The 12,092-nt window shown below is 37.8% G+C and overlaps 1 protein-coding gene across 4 annotated transcripts in view; it reads left to right on the top strand.

Annotated features, from left to right (window-relative positions):
- DOCK4 (dedicator of cytokinesis 4) overlaps window positions 1–12,092 on the top strand; it is a 486,764-nt gene that overhangs the window by 377,105 nt on the left and 97,567 nt on the right. For all 4 annotated transcript variants that reach the window (XR_014246916.1, XM_082399962.1, XM_082399963.1 and 1 more), the window contains one exon: window positions 7,913–8,011. Coding sequence is in view for 3 of the 4 variants with exons in the window: in XM_082399962.1 (XP_082256088.1) it covers window positions 7,913–8,011 (99 nt within the window). In the remaining variant the exon portion in view is untranslated. The remainder of the gene's footprint in view (window positions 1–7,912; window positions 8,012–12,092) is intronic.

Raw genomic sequence — 12,092 nt, 5'->3', positions numbered from 1 at the left:
ATTGAGATGGGGGTCAGAGTCATTGCCGTCCCCAATGTGTGCAGGCTTATCAACTCCCTTGTGATCTTCCTCTGGATGTTATCTTGTCCATACAGTTTGGTCACACATTCTGTTCGGGAGATTACTGAAGGGAAAGCTAGGGAAGAGATCTGGTCATCTGTTAATTACTTATTCTTCATTTCTACTTCTTTGATGTACGGAAAGAACTGACAAGTTAGGCAAGGTATTGTGTGATTAAAAGATTTGAAATGTGTGCTTGGGCTGGAGATGAGTAGAGCATGGAGGTCCCTGGTTTAAAAGTTAGTTACATTATAGCTTTGCTAAAGTGACAAGAAAAGGGGCTTCCTGCTTTTATAGCAAACAGGGCAGTTTCCTGTAAAGAATGCTTACATTATAACGAATTCTATGGTGAGAAATATGTTCTGGTCGTTGACAAGGTCATTTCCTCTGGGCACTGAAGACCTGTCTAATTTCTTCATCATTTTCTCTTATTTAGAGAACAGGCTTTCTTTTTTTTTTTTTTAATTTAATTTAATTTACTTATTTATTTATGGCTGTGTTGGGTCCTCGTTTCTGTGTGAGGGCTTTCTCTAGTTGCGGCAAGCGGGGGCCACTCTTCATCGCGGCGCGCGGGCCTCTCGCCACCGTGGCCTCTCTTGTTGCGGAGCACAGGCTCCAGACGCGCAGGCTCAGTAGTTGTGGCTCACGGGCCCAGCTGCTCTGCGGCATGTGGGATCTTCCCAGACCAGGGCTCAAACCCGTGTCCCCTGCATTGGCAGGCAGACTCTCAACCACTGCACCACCAGGGAAGCCCGAGAACAGGCTTTCTGAATAGGGAGTCTTTACATGCAGTCCTACACTGAGCACCCTTCAGTCTTTACAGAAAAAGTGCCCACAATAAGCAGACATAATGTAGGTAAAAGTCGGTCCCACAGTGTGTCGTGGTGAAGTGTCTCAGCTCTCTGTAAGTACCACGGCTGTCACCCTGCCTCCCAGTAACACCAACAGGACGACCGGCTTCCACTATTGTCATAATTCCAGATAATAGTAGCCTTATTTTTACTATCTAAAAGAATTATACTTTTTGTTCTTCTACCAACTGCTCTTTTAGCTTTAAAATACTCTAGCTGGAAAAAAAAAAGCAGCACCATTGTAATCAGTTCCTTTCAAACATCTAATTGCATGTGGAAGCAGATTTTATAAAGAGGCATATATGGCTGTTTGTTCACACCCTCAAACTAATTGGACTCCAGAGTTCCTTACAAGTGATAAATGCTTCTTTTCTTTACACATAATTCTGTTCAGCACCATTTATAGTGCAGGTGACTCAGTTCAGCAGGAACCACGTCTAAGACATACTCTGCATTTGTTGAAAGTTTTTGTGCACCATGGGCTGTGGTTGGGGGAAGGAGAAGAAGGCAGGAGAATTCTATGAGATGTTTCTGGGGAAAATTGTGGGTATGTATAATAGAAGGTTTCTGGAAGACTGTTGTAGCCGTCTAATAATCTTATTCACAGTTATTGGTGGAAAAGCCCAGTGTGCTCAATCGAGTTGTGAAATGGATGCAAGCCACTATAGCAGAGTTCTTTCTGACGGTGATTTGTACATAAAAAAGTTCCAAGACTAAAATGAAGTGAATCTTGGCCAACAGTGGTTTTTTATTTATTCTTTTTAACAAATTGTGAGTCTAGGGTTTTCATGTAGACACTTAAAAATCTCTTAAAAACAAAGTTACATTACGGGTAAAAAATATGTCATTAAAATATTGGACGTCTAGGCCTCTTAAGAGGGTTAAATGTTCTTGGAGTTCCTAAATTGATGAAGTGAATAAATAAAATGACATTGTACACTAAATATTGGGATTGACGACATGTCTTAAATATGCCAAGATTAGATATCAGGATGACAAGTTGTTTGCATTGGGCCTAAACCAGATGTGACAGATATAAATAGGTAATAATATGGATTCAAAGAGGTATTCTCCTAGGTATGGTGACTGTAAAGATTTAATGAAAGTCTATTCACTTTTGAATAATTTTTATTATTACTAAAATTATTAAAAATAATGTCATTTAAGATATTTCACTATTCACAGAATGTACGTTGAAATAAATATTCTGAGAATATTGATCTAGTAGCTGCATTGGAGACAGTGTAGATAGGATGTAGAAAAACTAAGAGATGAAACATTGAATGCATTTCTACCAACTAGATTTACATTTTCATGTCAAGACATAAGAGAGGCTAAAAGGTACAGACATTGGTTATCAACAGACAGATTCTTATATACCTATTTGTATTTGAAATATAACCCCCAAGCTCAGTTATATTTCCTCAGTAAAATAAATCAGCCTGAGCAGCAGGAAGAAGAGCCAGAGATACCTAGGTTAACACCCCAGCTTCACCATTTTCTGACTGTGGAATGTGGGATAAATATGTTATTAACTTTAACAAATCTCACTGTAATGTTAAGTTAATAGTGTCCACCCAACAAGGCTCTAGTGAGGGATAAACTTGATAATATAATCAAAATACAGAAACTTACACATAGTGCCATTCCATAAATGATAATGTTGTCATAATATCTTTTTTTTTTTTTAAGTATTTTTTTTTTAAAGCTTGATGGTATTTACATTGCTTAATTTGTGTCATGCTTTATTTATTTATTTATTTATTTATTTATTTAATTTATTTATGGCTGTGTTGGGTCTTCGTTTCTGTGCGAGGGCTTTCTCTAGTTGTGGCAAGCGGGGGCCACTCTTCATCGCGGTGCGCGGACCTCTCACTATCGCGGCCTCTCTTGTTGCGGAGCACAGGCTCCAGACGCGCAGGCTCAGTAACTGTGGCTCACGGGCCCAGCTGCTCCGCGGCATGTGGGATCTTCCCAGACCAGGGCTCTAACCCGTGTCCCCTGCATTGGCAGGCAGATTCTCAACCACTGCGCCACCAGGGAAGCCCTATTTTTTAAAGTTTAGAGATATAATTGACATGCAAAAAGTTGCTTGTGTTTAAAGTCTACAGTTTGATAAAATTTTGACATAATATATATACCTGTGAACCTTCATCATCATCCAGATAATGAACATGTCTATTACTCTCTCAAGTTTCTGTGTACTTGTTTGTATTCCCTCCTTCTTGCCCCTCTTCATTATGTCATCCCCAGGCAACCACTGAGCTACTTTCTGTTACCATAGATAAGTTTGCATTTTCTAGATTTTTATATGAATGGAATCATACAGTATGTGGTTATTGTTGTTGGATTTTTGGAGGAATGGGGGAGGAGGAGGGCATTTTGACTTCTTCAATATAATTATTTGAGTTTCATCAATGTTACTCTGTTTATCAGTAGTTCATTTCTTTTTAACGCTGAATAGTATTTTATTATATGGATATGCTATAATTTGTTTATTCATTCACCTGTTCGTGGACGTTTGGATTGTTTCTGGTTTGGGCTTTCTGTTCTATTTATCTATTTATCTATTTTTCTATGTTGACATCAGTAATACAGTATCCTGATTACCATAGCGTTATAGTTTAGTCTCGAAGTCAGGTAGTCTAAGACCTTTAACGTTGTTCTTTTTCAAAGTTGTTTTCACTATTCCAGGTCCTTTGCACTTCCATATGAATTTTAAAATCAGCTTGTCACTTTCTGTCCCCCAAAATACCTGCTGTGATATGGAGTGGGATTGCATTGAATTTATATATCAATTTGGAGTGAGTTAACATCTTAACAATATTGAATCGCCCAGTCTATGAACATAGTATATCTCTCTATTTATTTAGGTCATCTTTAATTGCTCTCATCAAGGTTTTGTAGCTTTCAGCAGATCTTACATATATTCTGTCATATATATCACTAAGTAGTTCATATTTTAATGGTATTATAAATTATATTATTTTAAATTTCAATTTCTAATTGTTCGTTTTCATTATGCAGAAAATTGATTTTTGTACACTGAACTTATTATATTCTTAAACATTGATTAACACACTTAAGTAGTTCTAGTAGCTCATTGTAGATTCTGTAGCATTTTCTTTGTACACAAATATGTTGTCTGTGAATAAAGACAGCTTTTTAAAAATTCCTTTCCAATCTGCATTTCTTTATTTCTTGTTCTTGCTTTATTGCACTTACTAGAACCTTCACTATAATGTGAGTAGAAGTGGTGAACTGTTTAAGTTTTGAGATGTCTGAAAAGTCTTCATTTTCTCTGTTTTTGAAAGAATTTTACTGGGTAACAAATTCTTGGTAGATAGTTGTTTTCTTTCAGTACTCTAAAGCTATTACGCCACTATTTTCTAGCTTGTGTTGTTTCCAGTGAGAAATCTCTCATCCTTATCTTTCTTCCTCTGTATATAATGTGTCTTTTCTTTCCTCTGACTAGTGTTAAGATTTTCTCTTTATCACTGGCTATCAGCAATTTTACTGTGTTGTGCTTTGGTGTAATTTTTTTCATGCTTCGTATGCTTAGGGTTTGTTGAAATTCTTTGATACATAGGTTTATGCTTTTCAAAGAATCTGAAATTTTTTCCCCTTATTTCTTCAACTACTTTTTCTGACCCCTTCTCTTTGAGGTCTGCAATTACGTATATATTTTGCTACTTGAAGTTGTCCGAGAGTTCACTGTGCTTTTTTCTTCTCTTTTAGTTTTTTTTTTTTCTCTGTTTCATTTTGGAGGATATCTATTACTCTGTCTTCTTCTGTATTGTCTGTTGACTGAAAAAAAATACACAACCTAAAAGTTGAGAATTATGTTTTATTCAGTGGACTTACTGAGGAGTATAGCCCCAGATGGCAGCCTCTCAGATAGTTCTGAGGGACTGTCCCAAAGAGGTAAGGGAGGAACCAGGATATATAGGAGTTTTTACTGAAAAAAAAAAAAAAATGTAGTCGAACATCAAAAGATTATTGCTAATCACAAAAAACAGACATCTCAAGTAAATGATTTTAGTGCTTTTCTATGTATGAGAAGATTCAAGAGTCTGGGCTTATTGAAATTATTCCTTTGATGTGCATCTTAACTATCTAGGACCAGTATCCTGTTTTCTCCATCCTGAATTCCCCTCAGGGTGCACCATCAGGGATGGCTGTAGTAGATGATGACTCAACAGCCTTTGTAGACTGAAATGGCAGGTGACATTCTTTGTCCACAGTCTAATCTGCCATTAGTCCCATTCAGTGAATTTTCATCTCATACATGACAGTCTTCATCTCTAGAAGTTTAATTTGGTTCCTTCTGAAATCTTACATGCCTCTAATTAACATGTTCAGTCTTTCCTCAAGCTTCCTGAATATATACAATACAGTAATAATAACTATTTTAATGTCCTTGACTGCTAATTCTATTATCTGTGTCATTTCTGGTCTGTTTCTGTTGATTGATTATTTTCTCTTCTCATTTGTTTCATCATTTTTTCCTATTTCTGTGTAAGCCTAGTAATTTTTTATTGAACGCCAGACATTGTAAATTTTACCTTGTTGGGAGGTGAATTTTTTTTTAATTCCAAAAAATGTCTTTGACCTTTGCTGTGGAATGAGGTTGGCAGTTTCTTGGGGACTGTTAGATTGTTTCAGGCCTTGCTTTTGAACTTTTTTAGGTAGGATCAGAGCAGCATTTATTCTAGGAGTAATTTTTCCCCACTACTGAGGAAAAGAGTACTTTTAGTGCTCTAACTGATGCCCTGATGCCCTATTAATAGTGAGGATTTTTCAGTCTGGCTGGTGAGAATAAACACTATTCTCAGTCATATATGAGCACCAGTCATGTATGAGCTCCCAGTCCTTTCAGGTAGTTTCTTCCTAGCCTTGGGTTGTTTCTTCATACACATACACTAAAATATTCATGATTGTTCCCTTAAATGTTCTATTTCTTGTGTTAAGTATCAAGGGTTCCTTTGTGCATTAACGAAGTAATATGTTGAGCTTAGAGGGTATTTCTGCTAACCCATACTGGTTAGTTCTTAAATATTTGCCCTAAAAAGTATGTAGGGATAATTACTTGTCATATCTGTGTGTGGCAGATGATTATCCACATGCAAGGAGCCAGCTTGCATCTCTGGTTACCCTGGCATGGCCATTAAGTAGCATCCTCAGGCCTCCCATGGCCTTGGTGGGGATACGTTTGACTGTCCTGACTTAGCTGCCTCTCTTGGTAAATCTGACTACTCAGGGCTTTTAGTCTCAGATTTTACATGTGAGCCTATAATCTTTTTCCGTGTAAACTCAAAGAAACCAATTCCCAATTAAACTGAATTTCTCTAAATCCACAGTCAGTTACCACTGATTACTTCTCCTGTTGTGCTTGTATTGTTTTAAATGTAACTAAAAGTAGATAAATTCTTTGCTGAGCAAAAAAGTTTGCATTGAAAACATATATTTTAAGTTAGAAATGCATCAGGAAATGCAAGTGATAGCAATTTTATAAGTCTTCAAATCTATGGATGCTATATATATATTTTCTTTTTCATTTTTAATTTTTAAGATTTGGACTTTGTAGGAGTCAATCACATAGCACCCAAGCACAAAAGGATCACAGTTAACTTAAACTGTTCTTACACTTGTGATTGCCAAGGGGGAGGGGAGATGGGGGAGGGGTGGGTTGGGAGTTTGGGGTTAGCAGTTGCAAACTAGTATATACAGGATGGATAAACAAGGTACTACCGTATAGCACAGGGAACTATATTCAATATCCTATGATAAACCATAATGGAAAAGAATATGAAAAAGTGTGTATATATATATATATATATGTTCTGTATTACAGAATCATTTTACTGTACAGCAGAAATTAACACAACATTATAAATCAACTAGACTTTAATAAAATAAATTTTAAAAAAATAAATAAACTGTTCTTAAAAGGAGATTGAAACCAACATTATGCAATGTATGGCTTTTTCAACACCCAACAAGTCAGCAGATGAGCACTCTGATGAGCTGGAGAAGGTCATGTGAATTATAAATGGAGCATGAAGGTACAGGAAGAGCTTTGGAGTAGAAAACCCCAGGAATAACTACAGCTCTGCCAGTTTCTAGCTGTGTGACTTTGGGCAAGTCTTTTAGCCCACCAAACCTACATTTTACTTTCTTTAAATTAGCATTCCCTGTGCTGTACAGCAGAAATTAACACAATGTTGTAAATCAACTATACTTCAATTAAAAAAAAAAGAAAAAAATTAGTATTATACCCCCTACCTTATAACACTGATATGAGGCTCAAACAATATAATGAACGAAGACATAGTAAATGCTTAATAAATGGTCAGGAGCCTCAGTACCTTATCTTCTTTAAGTGTGTGGAGTTACTTCCCTACTGAAAAGCTTCCACCCAAGTTAAAAAAAAAAATCCACTCAATTTTATTTTATTTTTTCATTATTTATTTATTTATTTATTTTTGGCTGCGTTGGGTCTTCGTTGCTGTGTGCGGGCTTTCTCTAGTTGTGGTGCGCGGGCTTCTCATTGCGGTGGCTTCTCTTGTTGCAGAGCGTGGGCTCCAGGTGCGCGAGCTCAGTAGTTGTGCCACGCGGGCTCAGTAGTTGTGGCTTGCAGGCTCTAGAGTGCAGGCTCAGTAGTTGTAGCACACAGGCTTAGTTGCTCCACGGCATGTGGGCTCTTCCTGGACCAGGGATTGAACCCGTGTTCCCTGCATTGGCAGGCGGATTCTTAACCACTGTGCCACCAGGGAAGTCCCCATTTTAAAGTGCATGTGTACCAAGTAAATGATAATCATTACAGGGAGAAATTTGACTGTAATATTATGGTTAATTTAGATTAAGACAACATCATAGGGTAAATTTGGATCATAATGGGTTTTCTTTTCAAGTGTTCTATTTGAGATCAGTTGAAGGTAAGTTACTGATGTTCTTTGATGTACTTACTAAAAAACATGCTTCCTTTTCTTTTCAATTAGGGGGAGTTTGTTGCTTGTCTCCTGTCCCTGTTACGGCAAATGACAGATAGACATTATCAACAGCTTCTTGATAGTTTCAATACAAAAGAAGAACTAAGGGTAAGTGACATTTTTTAAAGTGTCTAATATATCTTTTTAGTTTCTCTTGTTCTCATTCATCATCGTTCAGATGGGTTTTTGACAATTGCTTTACCTGATTCCATTAAATTCTGTCTTTTATCAGATTTATCCACAGATTTGCTCTTCTGTCTTGATTCTTTAAAATTTCTGTACTCAAGCCACGCAATTAATTCTTATTTTGGACAAGCATATAGGATTTGAAATGCCTGCCATCAAAGTCCAGTAACCTAGAAACAGAATAACAGAACTAATGAGACAAAAGCAAATAGACTGAGTCTAGTTAAGTGGACTTAGAAATATTGCCTTAATAGCAGATAAGGGAGTATGTATTACTATATCAGCTGATTTCATCCCTCTAAAAACACAGTGAGAAGTTCTGGCTACAACATTCTGACTAGGGAGGCAGAGCTGTATTTGACATTCTCTGTGGCCTTTGGTCTAATCAATATGCTGTGCTACTCTGACAGTGACATTAAATGGAAAATATTGATACTGGGTTTGTAAAAATCCAATCTTTGCTAAGATTTAGGTGACTTTAATGCTTCCTTCATGGTGTTCACTAAAATCTTAGAAGCTGATTGTCCTCAGTCACAGGAATGATGTATCTTCTGTCCGTATTTACTTTTATTTCTCTTCCATCGCTTCAGTTTCTAGACAGCTTCATACATAAACCATCAAAATGGAAGGGTCACTTAACTGCTGGTGAAACCATACTCTTTCTCGGATGGGACTTGAACCCAGCCAAAACTAAGATTGGGACTCGAACCCACGGTCTGGGACTTGAACCCAAGTCACCCTCAGATTGGGACTTAAACGCACGATCTCTGACTTAGGAGGGGACTTGAGCCCACTGTCTTTTTTTTTTTTTTTTTTTTTGACAACTTTATTGGAGTATAATTGCTTTACAATGTTGTGTTAGTTTCTGCTGTATAACAAAATGAATCAGCTATACATATATATATATCCCCATATCTCCTCCCTCTTGCGTCTCCCTCCCATCCTCCCTATCTCACCCCTCTAGGTGGTCACAAAGCACCGAGCTGATCTCCCTGTGCTATGCTGCTGCTTCCCACTAGCTATCTATTTTACATTTGAACCCACTGTCTTTTTTTTTTTTTAATGTTTTTATTTATGTATTTATTTGGCTGTGCTGCGTCTTAGTTGCGGCATGTGAACTCTTAGTTGCAGCATGTGGGATCTAGTTCCCTGACCGGGGATCAAACCCGGGCCCCCTGCATTGGGAGCGCGGAGTCTTAGCCACTGGACCACCAGGGGAGTCCCAAACCCACTGTCTTTTAATTGAAACTACTCACCTGGTATCAGGACTTACTGAAGCTCAGGTTCTTTTGTCTCAGAAGAGAAAGAAGTCAGCATGAGGCAAAGCGATAGGCAAAGAGTGAGTTTATTAGCATAGGATGCTTGTGAGAGATACAAGCAGGCCAGCAAGGGAGCACGGCCCTAAGAACAAAGAGGGCTACACTTTTATAATCAAAGAAAAAGTGGGGAGGGGAGAAGACGACTTTCTTCCTCATTTTTGGGTGCATGTCAAGGCTTACATCATTAGTTCCTCCTTTGACCCTATATGGTCTAACCAGGACTGTCATGGCGCTATTTAAATCATATGTGTATTAGCAAAAGGGTATTAACATATACTTAAATATGGTAGTTCATCTCAGATTTTGGTATAATGTCCCCTTTCACCTAGTTTCTTTCCCCTTTCACCTATATTCCTGTCTTGGCTACATGCAGAATGCTACTCTTCAAGGACCATTAATTCCCTGACTTCGTGTAACATGATTCAGATCCCATATCTACTGTCTTGTGTTTTAACTATCAGGACTTGTGGCTTGAGTGTGCCTGGCCCTTGAATGCACCTGCTCTTCCTAAAAGGTAGTATAGATTGTTGCTAGGTTACTGGATTATTTTGTTGAGTGGTCATTAGCTTACAACAGTCTCCCAGACTTCCTTAAAATTCCCTTCCCTAGTGGGATTGCTAAACAAACTATTTAATTATCCTACTCTATCCCTATCACTGGGGGATGGAGAATTATAAGACAGTGATTATAGTCACAGTGTAACGTTTGCATGATTACAAGCCTTCATAGTGCCTTAGAGGAAGAGTTCTAGATTTTTTTCAATATAGATAACACATAGGGATCACTTATCTTTGACTTTTAACTGTTGTATCATCTCAGAAGAATCTCTCATTTACCTTGGATCAGTTGACAAGCTGAGTCATATGAAACAAAGAATAGGTTTGGGCAGATGTAATCTATCTGACAGTTGATTAGCATATGCCCAAGCCTGAAAACATCATGTTTTTCATGCTTATATTTAATCTTGAGTTTAGAATTAAAAATGGATAAAGATCTTAGAACTTACCCACTTACATACAGAAACGCATATGGTTAAAAAGGAAAATAATTGTGCAGTTATTAATTTTCATCACAAGTTGAATATTTAACACAGCTGAGGAGCCATTAGGTTTTACTCAAGAAGTATATGACTTCGTATTTCAAAATTTCACATAGGAAAAATTACATATTTTCACAGGGCCTGGGAATAAGAAAAGAATAGTAGAAAAGCATAAGCTGAAAAACATGATTTGTTTAATCTAGGTATTGAGTTTTATGCCTTAATATTCACGTTAACAATAATAAAGCAAATGAAAGTAATGAATAAAGTGTTTTATGTGGCTTTCCCTCATTTCAGTCAGCCACACACCTTTTCAAGGGACACATGTTTCACACTTCAAAATAGCCGGACCTAAAAACAATAAGAAACAAACCTGGGCCTTCAGGCCAGGGAAATTTTTTTAACAATATTAATTACTCTATCTGTCCTTCAGATTGAGTAGTTCTGACGTACCAAGTGCTACCAGCATTATTATGCAACCAGAAACAAAAAGGCCAGTTCCTGTAGGGGGAAGAGTCAAACTGGTAATGGGCAGTAACACAGGCAAATGAGAGTGGTGAACACACAGAGTAAGCACACGGTGCTTTGGAGCACCTAGGAATTGCTGTCAGCCCCAACTCAAGGCTAGAGTAAAACTCCCCAAGAGAGGTCTCAGCTGAGAGCTGGGTGGGAGTGTGCTGTCCATCTTTGGCTGAGACATTCAGATCTCTCAACTAAAACATCACCTGAATATCCTAACTGACATAGCACAGCTGCCATTCCACCTTTATAACGGTTATTAGAATCGGGAATATTTTTGTTTATTTGTTTATGTGTATCCCCAACTCCTAGCTACTAGGTTATAAACTTCTTGATGTCTGAAACGACGGCTGGTTCACTGCTGTGTCCTCAGATCCCAGAACTTGCCTAGCATGCTGTAGGCATTCAGGCAACATTTGTAGATTGACAGACCGACTGTACAGTGTGAGGAAGAGAGATGTAAGACATAAGGCTCTGTGAATGTGCATAGACTTTATTTTGAGGATATTGGAAAACTATGGAGGGTTTTAAGAAGGGACAGACATGATCACATTTGTGTTAAGAAAGACCTATCTGGTTGCACTATTGAACTATCGAATGTTTGGTGAACTTGAGCATTTTCAGTGCATTGGTGGGGGTGGAAGCCAAGATGTCATGGACTGAGGAATTTTTAAAAAAAAAGAAAAAGATATAGGGGATGTAGACAGTGTTTCAAGAAGAGGAGTATAAGGTGTCTACTGAAGGAGAACTTGGGATGTCAGAGGAATATTTATCATGGAGGAGACTTAAACATATTTAAATAAAAATGATCAGAGCTGGTGGAGAGGGAGACATTGAAGATAAAAGAGGTCCTAACTCACAGGGGGAGGTCTCTAAGAAAGCAGCAGGAGGGACCTAATTAGCCTTGACTGGGAGGAAGGACTGACTGGGAGGAAGGACACGTTCCCCAGTGTAAGAATGGAAGGGGGATAACTGGAGTGAAGGCAAACTGGAGGGCATTTATTTTACTAAAGGTTAATTAGTCAGCTGGTTTTAATCTGTATTTTAAAAGTTCAAATACCACCTTTTAACAAGTAAAGTTTTCCTGTTCTCAATTTTCTTCAAAGTCAAGTATCCATATTTATGC

The sequence above is a fragment of the Balaenoptera borealis genome (assembly GCF_965194805.1).
Source record: "Balaenoptera borealis genome assembly, chromosome: 7".
Taxonomy (NCBI): domain Eukaryota; kingdom Metazoa; phylum Chordata; class Mammalia; order Artiodactyla; family Balaenopteridae; genus Balaenoptera; species Balaenoptera borealis.
Note: the sequence above shows the minus strand (reverse complement) of the source record. Positions and strands in the feature narration are given on the sequence as shown.